Source organism: Argopecten irradians, chromosome 10 (assembly GCF_041381155.1).
Source record: "Argopecten irradians isolate NY chromosome 10, Ai_NY, whole genome shotgun sequence".
NCBI lineage: Eukaryota > Metazoa > Mollusca > Bivalvia > Pectinida > Pectinidae > Argopecten > Argopecten irradians.
Window position 1 is genome coordinate 35742582 of NC_091143.1, and position 26306 is coordinate 35768887.

At 33.2% G+C, this 26306-nt stretch overlaps 1 protein-coding gene and 1 pseudogene across 1 annotated transcript; one reads left to right on the top strand and one right to left on the bottom strand.

The window, feature by feature from the left end:
* Nucleotides 1–1900: 1900 nt before the first annotated feature.
* LOC138332815 (uncharacterized) lies at nt 1901–2753 on the top strand (annotated as a pseudogene).
* Nucleotides 2754–11188: 8435 nt separating this feature from the next.
* On the bottom strand, nt 11189–24725 carry LOC138333760 (acetylserotonin O-methyltransferase-like). The gene is made up of 7 exons (XM_069282334.1): nt 24515–24725; nt 23132–23303; nt 17337–17477; nt 16676–17092; nt 15406–15546; nt 14754–14876; nt 11189–14398 (listed from the first exon to the last, which is right to left on the bottom strand). The coding sequence occupies exons 1-7, from the start codon at nt 24605–24607 to the stop codon at nt 14175–14177; spliced, it is 1311 nt and encodes a 436-aa protein (XP_069138435.1). The 5' UTR covers nt 24608–24725; the 3' UTR covers nt 11189–14174.
* Nucleotides 24726–26306: the final 1581 nt, after the last annotated feature.

Consider the following 26306-nt stretch of genomic DNA (forward strand, 5'->3'; position numbering starts at 1 on the left):
GCAGACGATTTAGTATTTTTCTTCAGTTATAAAAGTTACTAACTTTACATCATTACCACCATTGAAAAGTTTGAGCTTCTAATTTTACTCCATGTTAAAAATATAAAAAATAATTAATTGCATCCCGAAAACATTCCGTGGCAGTATATCCTATATGGAATGAAGTAATGATTGCGCATGCACCAAAGGCGAAATAAATTATCTAATGTTATTTTTTTTTGTGTTAATTAGGCATATATATACACAATTAAACACCAATTAATTGTTCAAATGATGAATATCATAATTTATGCTTAAAACTAGGTTAATTTTAAATCTATACTTTCGTTGGTTCTCTACTGACCTGTTAGCACAAACATTTATCTCTGACGCAGGTATTTATGAATGAAGCAATATATTTCCGTGTAAATTTCCTGTTAGGACAGATAGATAAATCACTTCGCGTTTACCACCTACACCTGTGTATTATGAAAGATAGTTAATGTAAACATAGATTCATTCATGCTACACCTCACCGTCCTATGATCGGTATCTGTTCATAACACAAACATCTCTTTCTTAGACACTGTCTTCTGGTGAAATAACCCATACAAAATCCATTGGCTACGTCGCTAGCCTTTTGGAGAGTATAAGAACGCAAAAAAAAAGAAAACAAAAAACAAAAAAACACCAGAATGTATGTTAATGTTATGTTATCATTATAAAGAAGAGTATAATAAGCGTCAGATTAATTGTCAGATTAATTGTTAATTAAATAAGTTAATTAATTAAATGGTGGAAAGACAAAATACACACGTCAGCTGAATATCTATTTCCTTTATGTCTCTGAATGCGTACATCTCAAGTGTGTATGAGGCATAAGTGTGACGCACATGCATGACAGGCGAGCGTCATTCATTACCAAACGGGATAAACAAAGTATGATATGAGATAAAAGAAGGAATTATGTCATTTTAATACGGTTAAAATGGTTCATGGGATATTTGTGAGCACAGAAATAAACAAAATAGTAATTAGCATTTCCATGGTATGTGACAAATTTTATTTTATCATAATATTGCTAAATATAGAACTACTTCGAAATAGAAACAATATATTTAACGGAAGATACTGTAACCAGAATACATAAAGAGAGCATCAAGACACCGTAAAACACACCCCACCCGGTCACATTATACTGACAACGTGCAAAGCAATTGCACATACATCTGTACGCCTTTTATGCTGAGCAATTATTAGTTTTAATGTTTTTTAATTTTTCGGAGTAAAAAGTGCGAATTTACCTTCACCGATGTGTATTGTCGAACTAAAATGTAGAATGAAAACTTCACACATATGTATTCAATGTCCAAAGAAAGAAACACACTTACGTGTAAGAACTGCTTATTTTGATGGCTTCCCGTGAGAAATATTTTCCATTTTGTAAATGTTACCAGATCTAGACTTGACATGTATGCCAATGGTCATCTTGAAAATAAATAACGTGACTTTGATCGTTTCAAGCTGCAAAATGCTGCATTATCTGATTCGCGCTTGGAAATATCCGGTCTGAGAAATAAAAAAAAAAAAAAAAAAAAATGAAAAAAAAGAAAAAAAAAAAAAAAAAAAAAAAAAAAACATTACAAAATGGAAAACATACAAGCTGCAAGAAAAAAAACCACGGGGCTGTCAAGAATTCCAACCACATTGTCCATTTACTTTATTGCATAATACAGCTATGATACTCAAGAGATGGGTATCAAATCTGGATGTTGTGTCGCGATCCTGTGTATCAAGTGATAGACATTTTAAGCAAATAAGAAGTACACGTATGTATAAACGACCCAATCGCATGTATTTTGGAGTAACCCATGTCAACAAAGTCTAACAAAAATGTAACAGTTTTTAAAGACGCAAACATATCGAAGACGGACGGAGCCCGACTGTACATTGATTGTGCATTACCAAGAAAAGATGCTTGCACTTCCAGTGTTGTTGCTTCTGTTGGTGATGGGGATATCTCTGGGGGACGATGTCAATGAATGCATTTCAGAAAGGATATACTTGTGTGGAACAACAACTTCATCAGTTACGATCCGAAATACAGAAACTCAAATCTACGGAAGCTAAAACTCGTGTTGTTTATACGAGATGGGGAAGGCAGGATTGTCCTCAGAATATTTCAACTTTGGTGTATGCTGGTTACGTGAATGGTTCTGCATATAAATGATGACGGAAGTGCTGCGGAGTATGTTTGTCTACCGCCTGATCCGACATGGGACCTTTTAAATATTTCCAATACACTAGTGATCTTGCTGGCCATATGTATGGTGCTGAGTACGAGAGACCTGGGCAGATGTTTGGAGTATCGGACACAAACGAGGAAATTCCTTGTGCTGTGTGTGAGAGTGCTCCCTACTCGGCGACTTTGATGATTCCTGGAAGAATTAATTGTTATCCCACATGGACATGAGTCTTACCACGGTAACCTGGTGGCTGGACATCGCTTTCATAAATCCGCAACCCAATACATATGTATGGATGGGGAACCACAGAAAATTTCCGGAGGTGGTCAGTCCGACGATAACTCTAAACTTATGTATGGGGTCAAAACAGTGTGCGGATCGCTGCCATGCCCTCCATACGAAGATGACACGTTTCTGTCTTCCGTTGTGTGCTTAAAGTAACAACTTTCAGTTGCTTCACCGGAAACAATATCCTGACGAACCCTGAATCCAAACAAGCTATGGTATACATACTATAACACAAGAATTAAATTTAAATAACTTGTTAGTTAGTGTTTTATGTCGTATTGAACGTAATTGGTTGAAATATTGCAGAAAACTCGGTTATACTCATCTGAACAAAACCACCGACCCTGGTTACCAGATAACGCACACGTTAGTCCACAACCGTGAACGGTTTAGACGTTTTTCATTTAAATTTATTTCTAAAACTCTTGAGTAGGGTGTTTTATTTGATTGCTTTAAAATTGAAGGAATTTAGACTATCAATTTATCAACACCACAATATGGAACGGGTCAGACATACAGAACCTAAAATTTTAAACATGTTCAAAAGGATGACAACAGTAGTGATAAAACGGTTTCATTTATTTAATTTTTTTGTGCAAGTTTCTATTTGATATGCAATGTAAAACGTTACTTACAAATTCTAAAGGTATATACCTGTACCTTTCCACTATGTTCTGTTTTTTTTTATATATATATTTTGTGAAAAACATCAGACAACAAAGAGGAAATTGATAATTCTCTCTTTTTTGCAAATGATTCTTTAATATTTATAAAATGAAAGAAAGGAAATTTTGAGCATTGGAAATTAAAATTAACAAACAATTTTTCCCTCGAGTAAAGAAGTCATATTTTCCACTCTTAAGGTACACCGAATCATGGAGCATAGAACTTGGACACATTAGATGGGACCTCGAATATATGACCAGAAAATCTTAATTTTAAGTTCGAGTTAAAAATAAATATCATGTTAATAACTTGAAATATCAGACTATTAACTCGGTTGTTAATTTGAACAACGATTTTAAAAAATGCCAATAATGTATATTTACCACTCCAAAACCGCGATTCGTACTAACCAGTGTGAATATTGAAACCTAAAAATCTATAAATGGCTTACGTCTTAAAATAGATTCGTGACGTCCATAAATGCCTCATTGTTTTTGTACCTGATAACTGACCTCTCCAGTTTATGACATGTCGTCCTGACCTATATCTAGATAGTGGTCAACCGACCTGCATCACCTGATATACGTCCTAACTGACCCATCTATATACCAGCTGACGTAGGGAGCGCTCCGATCTCCTCACAATAACAAAATGTGTGATGTCATACCGTAGAATATTTATTGCAATCAAGGCGTCCACATTCTTCACATTTGGTTCATGAAACAGAAATAAGATATTCTCCATTTTATCAAATATTAATAAAGAAAATAATAAAACTTTTCGTTTGGCAGATATTTGAAAAGACTGGATAAATAAATAAATAAATAAATAATTAAATGTATCATATATCTATATGTTCACGTGTGTATGTAGGTGTGGGAGATGGTGTGCAAGTGTGTGATGGTGTGTGAGATGGTGTATATGTTGTGTACCAAGTATGTATGTATATAAGGTATATATATCTTGCTATAAAAATAATGATGAATGGTAGTGAGTGAATGAGTTTACATGTAAATATAGCTCAATGTATTCATAAAATTGATTGAAAAAATAATAATATGGAATTACAAATTATGAATTGCAATACAAATAATGTGGAATGACAGTGAGTGAGTTTAACATATGTCCATGTATTTATTAAATTGATTGAGAAAAAAAAATAATAATAATAAAAACAACAAAAAAAACGTTTCCCAGGCCACCTTGTTAATTTAAACAAGTCCATCGTAGCTCTGAAATCAAATGTTTATCACCGGTATGCGCATGCAGTCCAAACCACCTTTAACAATTAACGGATACTATAGATATTTTGTTTGATTAATTTTCTCGTTATTACTGAATCATTGTTATTATTGCCTTGTCTCATTCCCATTCGTTTTATTTCTTTTTATTTGGTAGAATTGTTCAATAAATTTTATAAGCGATCACACTTTGCAGTTCTTCTTAACGCAATGCCGACGGTGGTATGGAAAATTTCGAATCATTAAATGCTGACTATTTGGCTGGTTCGTTTATATGGTTTCACTAGTTGGACCTAGTCGTTCGTTTAGAAATTAATGGGGATTTTTGTATTGTTTTCAAGATAAGATTCAGGATATTTTACGTCGACTTTCAGAACATAATACAACATTAGCAGTGAAGTTTATGTAGTTTAACAATTAAATGTCTTACAAAATATAACAGCCTTCACTATACACTGATAACTTTACATTGAAACGAAAACTTATAACATTTTGAGGTATATTGAGAGCCTATAGACACATGGAATAAAACAGTAAGTTGATATTGAACACTAGTGTTCACACTGGTGTTACAAAATAGATTACTTAGGCACTGCATGATCATGAGTGTAATATCACAATGCAGCATGGAGACCAGCCTTGACAAAGCACTCATAGGCCTGTACCAAAATCTTCAGGTCTGTCAGGATTTATACCGTAATCCAGCCGTATAAACATTATCGCCTTTAGAGTTCACTTCGTTCATAACTAATGAAACACATTTTGTGTTAGATTAAATACGATAAGTTTCGAAAGAACATGGTAAGATGAACGGACCACATTGGTTATGATATCAATGAGAAAATGTATTCTGTTTATTTTTTTTTTTTGCGACATAAAAGTAGACATTTGAAGTGATTCTTAAAAGCTTTGTTTCTACCATTGATTATCAAAAGAATTCAACAAATTCGGTCGAAAACCCCTCACTTGACACTGACCGATTTTTTTTATCTGAACAAATGTGACACTTTCTGTTGGTTTTCGCCCTTATGATAAGAATTGCAGTTTCAGCATTTTTTTGTATTGCTAGTCAGCGTGTCTGGAAATTACATCAATAGCGAATAATAGGTTCTCATTAAATTGCGCTTGTTGTAGCCTGCATGAATCGATATATATTTATGAATGAAATCCGACATCAAAAAGCAAATAATGAAGGGTCAGTTGTATAAGCATGCTGTAACAGCTGCTGCTTAAAAAAGCTGTTCGAACTAGGTGTGCCCAGATTGTTGCACAAACAAGCCATTAAGATGATGAATGAATAGTTTATTTTTATATAAATTCACACGTGTATGACATTTCTTTATTTTCTGTATTACTATGACTAAGCCAGATCTGACCGATATTTTAACAGTCAATGCCGTCTTTTAACAACGAACGTTCTCTTGAAGCGCATGGATCAACCATCCTGGTTCAAGTTAATTATTGTCTTTTTATTGGTTTTGTTAACAAATTTTAAATTCATAATAATTTATTGCATTAAGTTATATTAAGTTCTACTCATTTGTACAAATATTTGAATATCATACAATGGACAATAAATGATTTTCTCATAGCAGCATTATCATTAATCACAATAGGTTTGGCAGATTTTAATTTTTAAACATTTTCATTGACAAATGTCAAATGTATTAGGTTCGGATTCTGGGTTTTATTATTTTAACGTCCTATTAACAGCCGGGAACATGTAAGAACATGTCAGGTTGGTTGGTGAAGTAAAGCCTGAGTACCCGCAGTAAAATCACCAACAAGAGGTATGTACATGGCAACTGACCCACATGGAATTCGAACTCGCGACCCAGAGGTAGACGGCTTTGGGTAATATGTCGAGACACCTAACCGCTCGGCCACCACTGCCCTCCAAGGTATTAGACAACAGGCATTGCCTATATGGGTATTTTCTCTAATGTTATTTTTTAGCCGCAGGTTTAAATTAGCTTATTTTGAAAACATACATTGTACAACCTCATACAGAAATCAATGTAACCAAATATTAGTCTTGCTAAATTCCCCTTCCACCTAACTACTCCGAGTATATAGGACACATCCTTGATATGACTGAATCAGGGACCGAAAAACAGACTCGCAAATTTTATAAAAGCAGAGAAGGAACCGTAACAGTCACGTCGGAGAACGAACCCCTTTATCAGTAATATTACCTGGTCAGCGATCAATGGTATAGTCCTGACTTTCTACAATAATATAGGAAATCTAGATTGGCAAGCCCAATAGAAAGGTAATGCACGATAAAATATCGTCGCCATTAATGCAGGTTTTGAAATAGTTTTAATACCACTATGCAAGTTTGATAAATAGAAATGCCAACCACGTATACAAGTGAAAGTATATGATTATCATTCATGCAGCATATTGATGCATTTTCTCATGCTTGCCACAGCTATCTTAATAGGATGACACTCAACATCTAAGTGAAAAAGAGAATAAATTCGGTTAAACATGCATAACTTAGGTAATCGCCCAACATTGATCTAAATATATTTTATTTGCAATTTTACAGTACAAAAAGGATTGGGCACAAGTGAAAAAGACTTGTATTAAGCCCGCTCCAGTTATTTTTTAACGTATACAAGCAAATGGATGACCTAAGTTATATGCAGATAAACTAGAGAGAGAGAGAGAGAGAGAGAGAGAGAGAGAGAGAAGAGAGAGAGAGAGAGAGAGAGAGAGAAGGGGAGAGAGATTATCAGTATTTTGATATAAAATATACAAACATATGATATAATGATAAGATTATAATACTAGAGTAATGAGTCTTTTCCAGCTCAGGTGACAATCACATCTGTAATATAATCCTCATGTCATGCCATACAAACTGATCGCCCTACATATATTGATATCTTATCTACATATATATATTGGTATGCATAAATGCATATAAGAACATACTCCTCCGGTCGTGAGAAAGAACTTTACACCAGTTTGTATGTACGGTGATGCAGGTAAATGGGTGATACATCGCACACAGATGTTACTTACGTAGACAGTGAGGGAAGACACAGTAAATAAGCACTTACCACATTCTGCTGAAAACAGCTGAGAATGCATTCTATGCGCCGGAACATGCAAGGGTAACGACCTAGTTAGCGCGGTTGTTTACAATCGTCACTTTTTATGCAGTTGCTTTTGAGAAGACGTAATGATATGAGAATGTGACTCCATCATGTCAAATAAACATGTACTTAATGAGTATGTATTACACTAACAGCCGCATGTGTTCAGTGTACGTCATATACAACGTAAACAAAGATATACCGTTACGCTTGACGTATTTTGCTCTTTTATCGTTTAACTACAACGATATTCCTACAGGATACATTGTTCTCCTTTCCCCAGCGATATAATAGACTTAGGTCAGTGTGTCCTTCCTATTGTACAAATCCGGCTTAGGATACGCTAACCTTCTCCGATTCGATTCATGTTTCTTCCATTTGAAAGTCAAATATGAAAACATACAGTGCCAAAATTAGCATTATATTAAGAATATTTACATAACAAAACACCAAAAACACATTACAATATTGTTTATATTTTTATTTTATATACACTTTATTAAGTTTACACTAAAATAATCCTAAATTGAATTGCGCTACATTAAAGCGGCGAGATACTGTTGTTGGTGAAGTCTTCATAAAAGTCTTTGTGCTCTTTCCGTAAAAAAATATTTGTCTGATTTTTCCATGATTGTTTCGTCAGCCGCAAACTTTAGTATATACATGATTGATTGATGTAGCAGCTCTTATTCCTCCGAAACGTCTGGTCATCTTTTTTCGGTACTGTGTAATTGTCTCAAATAAACCGTATAGTTGCAAATGTTCGTGGGGCTCTAATTTCGCTAAATGCGTGGATTTAAAAAAATCGCGATCGCGAAATTTATCAAAATTATGGCTTCACATATTTCAGCCCGTCGTATGAATAAAGCTTCAAAAGGCTAGAAAGATAGTTCACGAAATATAAACATCCTGCGAATGAGCCCAAATGAGTAAATTGCGAGATTTTACTCCCGCGAAAATTAACAACTATGCAGTAATATTCCTCCTCGTGATCGACGTGACGTTTTGAATAGCTTGTTCTTTGTTGTTTCAAGACTTATAATTTGTTTATGATAGAATGAACCGAATGAGAAACATAATGCTAGAGATTATATGGACTTAAGATGGGCCGTTTTTAGTATAAGGCCTACTATAAAAACATTTTTGTTTTGTAAAAATACAAGTTTTCATGTAATTTTTTTCGGAATCTCGAACACACACCGTTGATTAATCATTATATTATTATTATTAATATCATTTCATTTTTATATTATTATTATATTAATTAATGATGTCGCGAATCTGTTGAAAATAATAATGTTTTAAAATGTTGTATACGTGAATACAAGGTAATTGACGGATATAGTGCCACGGATTCTTTTCGGGACGCAATTAATCATTTTTAAAGACGCTCCATCGCTGACAAATGGTAATTTTTCTCTATCAAAAACAAGAACAGACGACTTAGTTATTTTCTTTAGTTAAAAAAAGTTACTTACTTTACACCATTATCAACAATGAAAAAAATTGAGCTTCTTATTTTACTTCAAGATAAAATATTGAAAATATGAATTGCATCCTGAAAACAATCCGTGGTACTATGTCCTATATGAAATGCTGTACTGAATGCTCAAGCACCGAAAGAAAATAGATTATTTTAAATAATTTTTGTGTTAATTAGACATGTCTATTTACACGTGGATATCATTTATGCTCTATCGGCGGTGAAGCATCTTTAACATTTTTTTTATTTGTATTGAAATTTGAAGGTCAAACTTTTTTAATGGTGGTAATGTTGTAAAGTAAGTAACTTTTGTAACTATAGCGAAATATCTTTTCTTCTGCTCCTGTTTTAGGTAGAGAAAAACCAATCATCTGTCAGCGGTGGAGCATCTTTAAATGATAGCCTACATCTGACACGCACTATACATAGAATGGATGGATGAAATGATTAGTTATCTTCATTACCTATACTAAACAAAAACTGTTAAACACATAACTAACAATGTGTTAGTAATAATGCTTACATTAATAATATTGACTCGTTTTACCCTTTTCACCTCACGTGCAATAACACGTGACTCGCCGAATTCCGCTCTGTTATGTATACTGTAATCTGTCCTTTTGACTTCTCACCTGACCATTAGTACGTATAATATATACTAAATATAGAGTTTCTCGTTAAATAGAGGCCCCTAATACGCACAGCGTTTATGTCAGTGCTACTATTTCTGATACATTTATTTCGTCAAGTTGATGACTAATATGAATTAGATATATAAGGAAAATCTGTATTTATCAGTCTTTGACCTTTATTGGTGTCAATATGATGTTGCACAACCCTGGTAGACCTATATAATAACCGAGGGCGTAGTTTGAGACATTATTTTATATTCTACCATGGTGCTAGTTTGAGGTCATTATTTTATATACCATGGTGCTAGTTTGAGGTCATATTTTATATTCTACCATGGTGCAGCATATTGACCATGTTTTTTTTATCATAATATATGGTAATTGTTTAGAATAAAAGTAGTAAGCTGCATTATTTGCTATGTGAAATAATGAATAAATGCATTTAGAATGACATGAATACATATTCCAATGTCACGATATTGTGATATCACAATAAAGATATTGCTTCGGTTATATGGTCGCAATAACGGTAATAGCCGTAGCAATATTGAATTGATGTTTCTAGAAAAGTAATATGCTTAATATCGACATCCAGTGCATTAGTCAATGAAAATACCGGAAAAGCACCTCATATATAATATCAATTAGTACCGTTATTTCCACACAAAAAGGTTAAAAGGAAACTGATTGGTAAATTAGCAAAATTGATTTGCATCACCCAACTCCTTCATATAATCTTTTACAAACATAGTAGAATCACATTTTTATTTATCTTTTTTCGGCATCCTTGAGGATATATTACCTGAGATGTCAATTCGGTATCATATATATATATACTGTATACGTTTTAGTATTTGTTTATTTTAACGCAACTGTCTTTCCGTTTTGTCGCATCAATTGACTCCTTGTTCGATGTTCTTGTAGAGCTCCTCATTTTTCACCAATTGTAATCCTGCATTTGGTGTAACTAATTGTAATATCCCATTTAAGGTTATTGTAAATTCATTAATGCAATTTGAACTCGAATTGTCGTCTACTTCATAAAACGGTCATTAAAAAGTTGTAAATTTGTCACCTGAGAACCATTCACTAGTCACTCTAATTTTATTTGCAAATATTTTGAAGAATTCGTCCAACGAGGTCTTAGAAAGTAATTTCTCCTAGTCATACTCGGAAGTAATCATAGCACGACGATTATAGCTTATTGTGTTTGAAATGCATAAATGTGTACGATTTAGGAATAGAAATGACATTTTAATTTACAAATTTAATTATAACTCTAAAGTGTACAGATGGACAACGCATTGCAAAATATATTTCTATTGATTTCACATACCAATTTTGCATTTTCTACACGTCCATATGTGAATAATGAAAATTAGAACTATTTATATAGCGAAAACAAATATTTATACTTTAAAATGTAACTCGATAAGCATTGATAGAAAACCCATTATTTCTTAACGACTTTCTATACCAATCTTGTCGCTTTGTCCCATTGCGTCTGATTTGTCCTGCAATCGAAATGACAAAAAAAACAAATACATACTCTTTGTGAAATTTATTATTTGTAGAGAAAAAAAGTCTTCATAGTATAAATAATAGAAAGAACATAGTAATGATGCTAACAAAGGTACAAAGACATAATTAATTAATAAACTAATTAGGATATCTGACATTAAATTTTAACCAATATCCACTTTATGCATTGTATTAAAATAATTGTATTTCTATAATTTATTTCACTGCTGATGAATCTCATACTTGTTCCCTTTAAAAGCAAAATCTATTTTTGGATCTACTATGTATTCTGTTGAAATTCGTAAAAAAGAATGGTCCTAATCTTTCACTTCGCATTTAACCATTAAATCTCTAACTGATGTTTAATTTTAATCTGTTACAATGAAAACCTTCAAGCATTTTGAATATTTAATCATTTTGTGTTCAGCTGAAAATTTGATCCTTTTTTAAAGATGATTATTTAAAGAATACATGAAATCGCTCAAAACATTCCTCTTTATAGAACTTTTTATTGTTTAAAGCAAGATTTTATTCAGAATTTATAGGATATTACGTATAACGATTCATTTAAAAGAACTAAAGTCACGTAATATCGCTGTCATCTGAACAATTAAGATTGAAATTAATGTGCGAGGTAACGTGGTTCATTTAAGAAATTCTTAGTAAAAGTCCCTGGGATTTAGTAAATTTTTGTGTCATTCCTCAACTCAGTACCTAATGAGGTAGAAAATTTATTGTTCTATCGTTCGTATAATTTTAATATATTTTTTTTTTCAATTTTTTTTTCACGATCTTATTTTATCAAAACAAAACGCATTGGTCGTCAGGCATTCGAAACATTGTATAAACGAATCGAATAAATCTCTTCTGTATAGGCTGCTGTTAGGGATTTGGTCAACAATGTATTTGTCATTTTAAAGCACTTAAGTCAGACTTGTTATTTTTGTAAAGCACATGAGAGAAATAAAATGTTATAAGTAATATTTTTCATAGAAAACGTTAATTTATCACATTAAATGAAAAATAATAAACAAATTTTGTAATAGTATTAATGCCTCAGCCTTATCAATGGATTATTATCATTGTAAATATAAACATGTGATGAAGCATATGGTGCTTAATAAACAAAATCTTCCACCGGCATATCTACTCAATAATCTTAACTGAAATGATGAGTAATTTTAGTATCTTTTTATCTTTAGGTTCTTGGTTTGTAAAAAAACACCATTATGCATATACATTGTACAACACAATTACCACGTATCACACTAACAAATACACTACATTTGTTATACTGAGTTAGCAATATATGGAACAGGTAATACTCTTATGTCATTACTTTTTGCGCATACTTTTTTCACAGGATATTAATGACTTTTTCCTCAAGAACAATGACGTAACAAATTATTCCATGTTCTTTAAATACAGATAATTCTGCCTCATCTACCGACGAAATAGCATGCACCGAATGGTTTACAAATTTTAACAAAAAGCTTAAATGATAATGGTTTACAAGTTGTAAATTTTAGATAACGTGTTTGCGAAATAACCATTAGATATATTTAGTACCTAAAAACTAGTTATAGTACTAATAATTTATAATTTCTCCTTTGCAATCGAGCTTGCATTAAATGATAATTTCCTAAAGTTCTTAATACCTTACTTTTAAAATATCAGTTCATAGTTAATTCGTTATAGAGTTTTCTTGCAAAGGTCTGTAAGATATTTTATATCTTTCCTTTTCTGAGACTCTAGACCCGATTATAAGGTTTCTGTTTTAAAACTATCAACTATCATAATAGTAACTTCTTTCATTTCACACAAAAATAAACGTTTAGTTAAACAGGTGTACTGTAAAAAAACAGTACGTATATTACCTTGTTGTAAATGCATTCGTTCACAAAACAATAGCAGATTGATAATCTTATACGTGAATATAAATTCTACAAATATTAATTAGGGATACAAGTACTCCATATCTCTGTATCGTTTGTTAAATTAAAGGCACGTTATGTCTAAGTGGAAAGAACTAAGAGTAACCAGAGAAAACCACCGATCTATATCGATACTCGTTCAACAAAGTAGGTCTCAAAAGCTATCAGTCGAGGGCAAGTGGTTAAGTTCATCTATAATACTTTGTAAAGTGTATGTCTTCAGACTTATGGTTGCGTTAATGTTTGTATCACACTGGTACAAAAGAGACTTCTAAAGCAAACATCAATAGCTAATTAAAAATAACAAAAGATATCAATTGGTAATTAATACATGGATATTGGGTCACTTTATGTTATAATATCCGCATCCATATAAAATATGAATTTATAATTATATAAAATAAAACTATATAATAATATAATATACAATTATATAATGATTTAATATAAAATTATATAATTATATAACATAAAACTATATAATGTTATAATATAAAATTATATAATGAAAATATTTTGAATCAATACCTAATAAATATGCTGTTATATAATTTGGACAGCTGGCCTAGGTATATGGCAAATCAATATCCATTTAATATAAAAACAATATATTTACCAGGTACATTCTTACATAGATACACATGTTAATATAGTGTTTATAACTAAAAAAAATACAATGTAAAAACATTTCTCTAACTCCGTTGTCAAATTGGTATTAAACATTGCACAAGAGTTTTCAATCACTAAAACTTTGTTTTTGGTCAGAACAAAGCTGCACTGTCATCCATCCTTGAAATGAAAAAAAATTCTGCAATCAATGAGATCCTGACAACATACCGTCTTTGCATATTACAGAGTTGCCTCCCTTGCGGGTATGTATTCATTGTGACGTCATCAGTTTGTGGGCAAAACTCAAGTCGTTGTCTTAGAAAAGAATGACGTTACGCTCGCAAATACATGACGTCACAATCTATACCTAACCACAAAGACCCATAACTCTGTAATACATGCAAATGCGGAATTGGTGTTCATTCACAGCTAATAGACGTGTGGTCAATGATATCTGCAGCGTAGTGTTCAAAATGGCTTCTTCATGAGCATTGCGTCAAAATAGTTCGTTCCTTCCAAAGTCCTTACTTGGAAATTGATGAAACCATATTTGGCAAATATATTCTGATATTCTGTCGCTGTTCTTTCCTGGCCTTTTGACATGATTGTCATAAGCAGGTCGTTAGTGATTGCCATTTCTGGTCCATCTCTATCTTCATTAAGCACTTTCTCAAGGACAAGCATGCTACCACCTGTAAAGAAAATTTAACACACAAGATGATTTATTATAAGTGAGTTAATATAACAAAAAGAAATATGATATTTTTTTTTTTAAATTGCTTCTCGTTTGGATAGTTTTAAATAATATTTCAAAAAATAACGATTGGGTTATTAATTTAATTATAAAAGTAAGCGGAATAACGTATAATTAGACAAAACTGCATGAATGAAATAAATAGATATTAGGACCAGGCATTTCAGAGTAGTAAGCAACCTTTTAGTAACAATATGATATGAAATAAAGTGATGACACACAACAACACAGATCAGAGTACTAAAAGATCCAACATCATTTTAAGAAATAATTAGATGTAACGAATATCTTACCGGCTGGCAAACTGGCGTAGACTTTTGTGAGTATTTGGTCGAGGGACTGTGAATTCCACATGTGGACGATGTGACTCAGGATATAAAGATCTCCTGAAGGGATGTCATCTTCTAAGAAATTTCCTGCAATCAAACACATATATACAAATATAATAACCGATATCCTGTATTTACATTGTCAACACTGTATATACGTTGATAAGACATTAGTGTTGCAATAGGTTGAGTTACGTAGGCGATAAAACCAGTAAGTATTACGTATATGCCATATTTAAATATTCCAAAGGTGCCTAAAACACGGAGTCCTTGACGCTACGTAAACATAGCAGATTTATTTGGCATTACTATTCAAATTTCAATTTTAATGGTGTAGTATCCAAAGTAATTAACAGTTAAACTTTAAGTTGTATGCATGCTTATTCCGTCTTTACAGAGAGTTGCCTCCCTTGCGAGTAGGTATCCATAATGACGTAATGTTTTTGTGAGTACAATTCACGTTTCTCTGAAAAGTATGACGTAAGACTCGCAAAGTCATGACGTCACAATCATTACCTACCAAGGCAAGGGCAGATAACTCTGTAATATGCAAATACGGTATTTATGCACGTTAATGATTTTTACTACGTCTAATAAATGTTTTGATTATAACTACCTGATTTAAAGGAGACCCTGTCCTTGGTGCTAGCAGGCTGAAGTTTTTCTGCCATCTGTGAGACTTGTGGGAGATCAAATACCGTTATTTCCATATTTGGATACTCTCGCGAGAGTTCAAATGAGATTTGGCCTGATCCACCTGAAATTGGATAAAACAGTCGTTTCTAACAACAATTTTGATGACAGCTTAAAATGTATAGTGTATTGTAAATGTGAAAAATAATATGCAAACTAATATTTATTAAATGTTATTGTATAATGATTGAATACTGTTTGTATGTTAGTGTATACCTTACACGTAAAAATATTTCAGTAAAAAATAAAATGAATTAAGTAAAATAAATACATGAAATAAAAAAAACCTCATTGACCTTCTCGTGAAATATAAGATGTTTAAATTTAAGATGCAAAATATTTCGTAAACAAACTGTTTATATAAAAATCAAAAAATATATACAGGACAATGACATGTGTTTTTTAATAATAGATACAATCTATGACATAATACGCTGTGTATATATTAGTCTATTTAACAACACAAACAATAGTAGACCTGGTATCGTATAAACACGCGTGTTTATCGGGATTTTGTCACCTGCAATCACCAGACATCTTATGTTCGCTGTCTATGACGTCATAGTCGTCAGGTGATAGCTTATTTTACCTCTAACGCACTGTCATGCATGACCTTGGCTGATCTCGAATGGGCGGGGATTAGAACCACTAAATCATGCTTTTTATGTGTGTTCACAGTAAATATATCGTAGTAATGTTTTGGAATTATCAGTTTGTTATTCGGGGTTAAATACTAGGATGTAAATTCCAGATCGTAGTTTTTGATATTTCTTTTGTTGACGAGACAAAACAATCACCAAAGCTATGTCCTTGACATACAAAGCCAAATTATTTACCTACACTCAGTGCCAACGCATGAATCGCTACGTAAAGGCTTCTTTTCATAACACGTGAATAATCAATTATAGAAAAGCTATAAACATTCGTAAAGGGATAATACAATTATTATTTAGATATCAAAATAGATATGAGAACACAGTGAAGATCTGATCAACTGAATAGTATATTTTTATATTACTCTGTATGTTGTCAATCTTCATAATGGGATATATAACATACACGACATTTTAAAGCTACAAAGTTAAGCTTTTAATAGACATGAAAACCTCGACAGTTGATAAAAGTACACCCAAAAAAATTTTAATGAGTAAATTTAGGATAACATTTTTTGTTCTAGATTCAGGACTACCTACCTCCAAGGTCTACTGCTTCTCTGTGCGTGCTGAGGTCAAATGCTCGCGCCAGGGCAGTCGTGCATGGTCCTGAAAATCCATCATACGCGCTCATCATCTTCACATGCATCATGCCCGCCATGGCGTTATTGTCTATAAGAGGTTTTTTCTTCATGTCGATCGCGGAAGGTATGACACCTTCTGGCATCTTTGCAGGCATCATTTCAGGCATCACAGGCATACATGGCATAGCGTTTGGCATCACGTTGTTCATTTTTGGTAAGTTATTTGGCATTTTGTCAGGCATCTGTGGTTTTGTGTTGTTCTCTATGAGTTGGGGTTTAGTCAGAGCTTTTGGTTGCACTTTAGCTGATTCCGGTGGTAGTTTACCATTATCAGTTTCGATGTTGTTCTTGTTCATATCGAGATTTGGTTGACCTATAAATAAATCATAATAATAATAATAATAATACATACAGTTTAAGCATAAATGTTGTGTGAACATCATAACATAAGACCATGTAAACAAATCAAAATGCTTGCAGAGTGTTGACTGTCAAATTCTTTCGTGATATTGGATATGTAAGTTTTTTTTTACTTTTATTACCTTTTAAAATTATCTCGCTGAAAATATCTTATTATCAAATCGATATCCATTCCTTTTTCTGTGGCTAAAACTTACCAGCTTGGAGGAAAGTTGGGAATTTATCTAGTAACGGAAGAATGAAGCTACTCTCCATCATGGAAAGTCCTATCAGTGTTGGCTTCCGTGACCGTGTTAGGTATTTGGAGGTCCCTGGTGTGTTCTTATATGTGGATTGACCTGGAATCAAACCATTAGCATTATTACCAAAGTTTCTCGTTTATGTATGTACCATTTCTGGACAGTGGTACATCAAATTGCACTCACAATGTTTTGTGTATAGAATGATAAAAATTATTTCTTTCAATGATGAAAATGTTTTGCCGTAAATCATTTGGTTCAAATAACAGTGGCAATTATCATATTTAGAATGCTAGGTTAGACACTTGCCCGAGTTTCTCTTTTACAAAAATACCCTTTCTAGATAGCAGTACTCCATATTTACCAAACTAACTGTAATATGCTCGCCGTTTTAACATTAACACGTTGTAGCAATGTAATGGGCATAGAATGTGATAAGTGCCTGTTGAGATTTGAAAATATTCAATACTGTAAAGTATTTGTTTCCAATAAAAGTGTCAGTTCTCAATTCTACAATGCATAAAATGTGACTCTTGTGCAGCTTAACTTGATTTGGTCTACATATCTATCAACTTTGACTTAAATGGAAGATAAATGACAACATATCATTTCAAATATCTAAGTAATGAAGTATTTAGCTACAATTGCTACATGTGTTGATGTGTCAGCTTTACAGAGTTGCAACAAATGAAGAATCGTCGAGGTTTATTCACCAGCAGTGGGTATTTTCAACAGTCGTGGCGTTTTTGGTATATTCAACAGTTGTGATGTTATAGGTGTATTCAACAGTCATGGTGCTTTAGATGTATTCAACAGTCGTGGTGCTTTAGGTGTATTCAACAGTCGTGATGTTTAGGTGTATTCAACAAACACAATGTCACAATAACCCTTGACATGATTACAAAAAGGTCCAATGTTAACACAGAATCATAGCAATGTTCGACCCATTTATTCCCTAACACGTAATGACCTACAAAGTTCTCCAGTAAAAGAATCGCATTGTCTAACTAAAGTCACTGGGTCAACACCGTTTACACGAGTAAATAACATGATGTTAGTACTATTTACGTATGGTTTAGGGCACAAAAATACCGTGATGGAAATGTGTAAACACATGTGATGATGTAATCTTAGCTATGGTATATATATTTGTTTATGGACAAACCGATGGAATTTCTCAAGCATGAATTTCAAATCAATTACATGTGATTATCCAATTATGCGTTGTAAATCACATCAATTTTGCATGAAATTAAATTTCGGACATTTTGAGTGGGAAAAATTCGCAAAAATTAACAACCGCGAACTCGTTTCAATTACATGTGCAGTAAATCATATAAGACTGTAAGTCATAATTTCAATTGCTGTGGAAAATTACTAAGCATGATAACGCAAAATAAAGCTACCGCGAAAATTAATAATCATACAAGATCACTTGAAATAAAGTCATCGCGGAAATTATATAGCTTACAGTACGTTAACCTTCATCTCGGACAAAGCAGCAGTTGGACAGGATATTGAGACAATTACAATTCATCTGAATCGTTTAATCGTCGTCTAGGTCAGGACTACCCCATTAAGAGACAAAGGCTGGAGACTTCAGCTGCATTTTTTCAGACAGTGGTATGTTATTGTCTGGGTCAGAGGTCACTGTCGCCACACAAGTCAGTCAAACGCTCTGCTATCTTTTCACGACAGAAGGAAATGCAAGGGTTAACGTTGATAACGATGACCTGGGGTCTCTCTAGCTAATTGAATAGCACACGGTTTCTACGATGACCTCATGGTCTATGTGCAAGTCTCGTGGAATATCACATATTGTGCACGATGAACTGTTGGTCTCTTTCGAATTCTTCATGTGTTTGACACGTGTCAACTTCTGAAGTGTTTGCCAATAATCTTAGGTAGCGAATAAACACGGTCATTATGAATGGAATTTTATTCAGTACAATGTGCCGTTGACGCAGTGTAAACGAATAGCATGGGTTATTGCATAAGCCTACCTTGCAAGTCATGTACTTGTATCCAAATTTGTTATTCTTACAAAAATTCTAGATAAGCAATAATAGAATTAAAAAGATAGCAAACTGTCAATCTAAAATTAAACCTCGTTTCTTCAAGTTGAATAATTTTAACATTAATTCTAATTAAATATTTTTGCTAGTCCCGATTATAATTTTCCATTTATATTCATGTTCATGTTCGCTTAATTCGATTAGGCTCCGCCGATAGTATGCTAACTTGGCTTCATTGTATTTAGAATAACAGTATTGCGTCATTACTATGAACCTCTTAAAAGACAATGTCAAATCGGATATTGGAAAGCGCGTTGGAGGGAAGGAATGGAAATAAGAATATGCATTTCCATATTAAAACGTTCATCGGCTATAGAATGTTCCAATATATCATCATATGTCAATGGCTTAACGTCAGTAAACACAACCACAGATTACCGTATCCGACCAAATAAAAGTCCGTGTCCCTATAAACACCCCTTCCCCTTTTCATGCCTCAGTATCAATTGCCCTGACATAAAAAAAGACAAAAACTGTATATGCATGCAATAATTTTGTCTTATTAAGCTCTTTTTCGTTCGTTTTCAATTTTTTAACGCCATGGGCGCTTATCGGATAGAATACGGTAATATAAATCTTTCATGCCTGGTCAGCAGGAGGTTTGCCGAGTGTTGACCGCCAAAATCTTTCATGAGGTTCGAGATCTCCCGTTTGATTATTTTCCACCGATAATAAAATTATGAAATTTCAGTTGATTCGGATATTTTCATAGCTTCGTTATCGCAAGGACTTTACCATGTGTCAAAATCAATCACGTCCTCGACAATGGTCATGTATTGTTGACATTACGTCATTGTCTAGTGCGCGCATGCGTGATGTCTTTTACCTGCCCCGATAAAAGACAGAGTTATCTTTTCACTAGCTACTGTGCGATAGCCCTGTTAGTATGGGAGAAAAATGCAGAGACTAATACACTGCACTGACACAGATTCTGGTGAAAGGTCGAAGCGGAAACAATTTGGAGATAGACTTTGTTTAGCGTAAATTTTATATGACATTATAAACCCGGTTATGGAGGAGCAAAACAAGCGGGTCAACATTTGTTGCTATCGACGACACCGTCTGCCTTTCCAGACGTGACACACATAATCATTCACCGTGACGAGCGGTAAATAGTTTGTTTTCGTAGTTAACCATCTGAGTGTCGTTTTACGAGTAAAGTTGATGTGCGTATTATCGGACTGTGTGTACTTTAGTTAAGGTAATCTAAAAACGATGAACTGTACATGTCAAACATAATGGTGTCACTACGATGTCTTGTTTAATCTGTCAAGTCGCTAGGATGACATTTTCGCGATTTCGCGATAAACTTATATCATAGCGAACATTTTATTTGTGAAATTATGTAGTAATTATCTATAATGAGATAGCAGAATTTACATTTTCGTGTTTTGGTTAAGGAATAAGATGTTTTGACCCACGGAAGATAGAGAGAAGATAAATAACGTTGCGTTAATTTACTCATTTTAGAGATTCGGACGACTGGGGTATCTACTGTCGTCATCATTATGTGACTGAGCATGAAGTATGCTTCATTGAGATAGCACAATAAAGTAGGTGTGAGTTCCTCTATCACAATAAGAAACAAAGCGATATAGACGTCTCCAAAAATACACTTACATTATTTCATATGTATGACGAATGCAACATAGACTTTGAAATGCACGTACTAGTAGCTGTTATTGAGTAGGCTGATACAGAAATAAAACTAACCCAATTAATCCCCTGTCAGTGTGTCTCATAATCATGAATACAAATCCAAAATGTAATTTTATCTTTCATAGAAGTCTGTTACACATTTGTGGTCCGACAAAGCCAGACGTCAGCATCTACTCTGATATGTAATCAATTACAAGAAAAACTTGATTTTGTTGTGCATTACGTTTAAATCAAGCTACTTCAGAAATTACTTTAACAAATCTTGTGTGGTTAACAGTGTAATAAAACAATGAATAAAATTGTTTAGTCATGAATATGGTTTGGGATAGGTAGCTGTCGAATTTGGGTCACGACTGTCTTCATCGGCAGTGATCTATGCCCCACTTGTCGACATAACCTTTATATAATTGCATATAATGGGATGGGATCACATAGGATCATACACAGACGACGCAGACAACACTCCCCCCCTCCCCCGATATATGATCTAGATTGTGGTCGGCATTCGATACACATGACCTAGCCACATCTGTATATTCAAGGTCACGGGCGGCTGGTAAAAATCGTCAGCGCAAGCATCATCCCCGCCCGACATTGTTTATTGTTGTCAAACCCGTATAAGTGGAAGCCATGCGTACTATTTATATCAAATACCACCCAGCTTCATAGCCGACGGTTTTACAACGACAGTGAATTTTAAAATCAATTTCTTTTCATGAGTGGTTTGAAACAGCCTTGTGAAAGTCAACAATAACAACAACACAAAAAGGATGTTATGATTTTTCATTTTCATTCATGAAATTACTTCATCATTGACGTCTGTCGCTGTTATTTATGCATTTATTATGTACATTATAATGAGGTAAGATGTCATTGCAAGTCTGCAAAGCGTAAACCCCACAAAGTGTAGGCGGTGATAGCAGAGGAAATAAAATATGTCAACTAAAGATTCAAATGATATAACTAAAACGCATAAATTACAGCACGCGTAAACATGTTTTTCAAAATATAAATATTTCCATTGTTTATTTACTGCAGATAAAATTTATTATCAACATTGCTAGAAATGTCAAGTCATCATGTTTATCACTAATACATGGTACAAAAAATGCTGTTATTAAAAGAATATTCTAATTCTACACCCTAAATCATGTTGCTTTAGTATGAAACTTAGCAAAAAGTATTTTGTTTACATCGCGCAATGTTTGAATTTGAATTACTACGTGCATTTGCAACTGTTATTTTTGTCTTTGTTATACTGGGGAGTATAACAAGCAGAAATACAGATAATTACTTGCGTCTTGACAAAATAGATCATTTCCCCTTCTGAGTGTGATGTGTATATGTGTTCAATCATTAATAATTATTCAATGATATTATACTGAAAAAAACTTCATATTATTCGACATAAAATAGCATCGAGATACACAAACAGAAACCACTTTATAAATTCAGAATTGTACTGATATAACAACGATTAAAAGTAAAAATATTGGTGACATTTTTTTTTAATTTGGAGAAATATTATTTGAGGTGTCACCATTATACTGAATAAACGTTCAGTTTGTTGACAGACTGGTTGAAAATATATATTTTTTAATTAGAAAGGTTCATACAATAGATTATAAGGTGTTAAAATGCACCTACTCGATGACAATTGAAACTTTATTTTGCCAGTAAGTAATGTATTCTGAAGATGGGCCATAGGCAGTACGTATACACTAACAACTTTGGAACCCACTAGTACCAAAATAAGTACTATACATCAACAGACATTTTCTAAACAAAGTGTCGTAATTCAAAATATTCCAATGACACAATTAATGTTTACATCAGACTTGCAGTTAACAATTATATCATTTGTATGTCATGAAAAACATCCAATTACAAACATAACCAAAAACACTGAGTATGACAAAAATATTTTCACATCATATATTTGTTTACTATTTAGATTTGATTGTTCACACAACACTTTCTGTCATTTTGAAATTAATATTTGTTTATAAAAGCTCTTACCTTTGTTGGTGATATGTTTCTCGAGGAGTTTGAAGCTAACCAATGTATCGAGTAGTTTTACGGTAAGTTTTGGTTCATAATTATGCTTCTTGGCAAACACATCTGCAGTGCAGGGTTCCCCGTGAGATTCTAGATTATCAAACACACCCGCCTCCAAACATTGTTGCATAATCTGCAAAGAGATTAATAAATTATATGCACATTAACCTGTTTTCTCAACCTATTGTTTCAAAACTGATATGCACTGGAAAAGCAAAATAGACAATTTTCAGTGTGCAATATACGTCTGAGAGGTAGCGTTCAAAATATATAGATATAAATCGTTTTATTTTTATACCGTTTTCAGGAAATTAATGAACAAAAATTAAGTAAACATATAAAACAATAGCAAAAACAATACGAAGGCTATTGGATATATCATCTAATTCTATTTCATTTTTAATGTATCGTAATAATATATTTTTAGAATAAATGATATCCTATTGTCTTAATACAAATAAATACAAAGAAAAGAGGTTACCAAACAAAGTGCATTGTAACAAGATATAAATACAGTATGCATCGTCTCATGTAGTTGACAAGAAATTAGGTATGTGTCATTCACAGTTTCAGGAAATAATACAATAATGTAATCCTAGGTGATATGAGATCATTCGATTTTTATCATCAATATTTACTCTACTTAAAACGTGTCATAAATTTTTATCCCACATGTGTTACGATGGTACATATACAGCTACCTACCTTTTCAACTGTGTACTCTTACGATACAATGTTTTGATAATGTTTTGATACTAAGGGCGATTCGTGATCTTCCCCGCTGGTAGAATGAGTGCAAGTTAAACTTCAGCATACACATATCTACATGGAAGTCTTTGATGTTTAATAGTTAATGCCCGCACATAAAAAACTTCGCATAAGATTACCTTACTTTTGCTCATTGCTATATAATACATTTGGCTTTTTCTTCAGCAATTAATTCCGAACTTGAAATAAAATGTTTTTGTAATTTAGTGTATTTTCGTCGTGCAGTTTTGCACTTGTAGCAATTTATTAGATAAGTTTTAGGTCATTTGGTTTAAAAGATATTAAGTTCATACTGGTAATTTGATAAAGTAAAAATATCTATACTTTGCAAAAATATCTTCTCTGATATTTCGTTAAAAAGAATTTAGACGCTACATAATTACTTAAACTTTTGTTTAACTTGAGTTAGGTATACCAAGAATTGTTGAATCATGACTTGGAAATAACTATACAGCTATAATTAGCACTTTACAATTTCAAACTACATTTCAAAGATGAAAATGACATTACTGTATGACATCTGTACTGTATTTGCATCAAAACATTGAAAAATAAGTGTAAACAAAAAAAACCTACCTTGTAGCGTGTTGCGCCGGCGATAATATCAACAATGACATTAGCTGCTTGGTCCGATTGCAGCATATCTGTGTTAAAACATGGTGAATCCATTTTAGTTGAATTGGAAAAACTTAAGAATTTATATGTCAGATTCTGTTTAGATGTTTTGTCCGGCCGTGGTTAGCTTCTGAATCGCCGGTAAAGTCTGACAGCTGATCCCCAGCTGATCGGGCCTTTTTATATTACCACAACCGAAAGTAGGTCGACGGCGAGAAACCGTACCGCTTCACCCACATAGCAGCCAATCCGCTCTCAGGACGCATTCATTCACAGACGAGATTTTATTGTTTGATTTAATATATGTATGTCTCATTTGCATATTTTTGCGGTTATCCGTGTGTATATTTTTACCTATCAGGTCGCACGCAACGAGCGATGTCAGTCAGCGAAATGACAAACCGCTCAGGTATTGTAGTTACACATAGCGGACACCGCCTCTAAAGTCAGAATAAAAATCCGGTCATTCTCTATTAACATACATATTGAAAAGGCGGTGAGTCAAGGTCGAAGCAGTTGAGGGTGTATCCCGTATAACCTTCAATAGCCATAGCTGACCGGTAGGCAATCAGCTGATTGTACGAGTGTAAACAGAGCGTGTGTATAGATAGATATACTGAATACTACACATACTTTTGATAATAGAAACATTGCATAGTATTGATTGTTTGTGTATTGTTTTGTTTATCTGTTTTCTTTTTTAATTTTTTCTTCTTTGTTTTTGAATTTTCGACATGCCCATGGAATGTTATAAATTTTATCAAGTCAATAAACAAGCAAATAGCAGTTGAAATGTTTTTATGACTTAGACCCTGATGTTAGTGTGTATTGATGTAGGATAGCTTGTGATGTATACTGGAAATCGCTGCAGTGAGTGATTGACCTATCTATATGCTTATAATGAAATATATGTTTCATTTTTATTTTCAATTCGTCACGTTGCGTTGTTATTTTTCTCTCTTTGTGTGTATTTTGCCTATTTTCCGAATGCTCTGATTTGTTTACATTGCATAAGTATACGTCATGAATAGAAAGCACAACTTTAATCATAGTTACATTGGTGGCTTTGTTTATGTGTATCATACATGTTAATGTAAAACTGTGTAAATGAAGTTATTTCATAAAAGGACGTTCTGACAGATTTATAAGATGACGTCACACGACATAATTCGTACTCTACAATTACACTTTTGAAATTGACAACATGTTTTAATTAATCATAATGACGTCATACTTAATAAGAACAAGCAAAAAAGCAATATTATATTAATGATATTTGAGAAATACTGTCATGTTTCTTTCACATAAATTGCTTTTAGGAAACTTTATTTGTGTTGTGAATTACAATATGCAATACGAAAAATAGTTTGAGAGGTCGCAAGTTTTACATCGTCACCAGTAGCGGTGTATCGTGTCAGTATGCCAGGTGCACACATTTAGCTACAGAAGGTCACAATACTACACAATACACATGTTGGGAGACGTAGGCGTAGAATCAGAACTATTAATATGATTGTTAATCATTGATAAGGTAGCTCAATCCGTAGCGCATCCGCCTAGTGTTCGGAGTTATCGAGTATGAACCCCTGTCTGGACGTTGTAATGTTATAACTCCCTTCTTTCCTGTTGCAAAAATTGGCGAGCTTCCCAACCCCTGTTTCAAACTTTGGGAATGAATTTAGTTAGTTGAGGATTTATGAACTCTTGTGCGAAATAGTGACTTGATTGGGGCGGAGAAATGGGGGAATGTAGC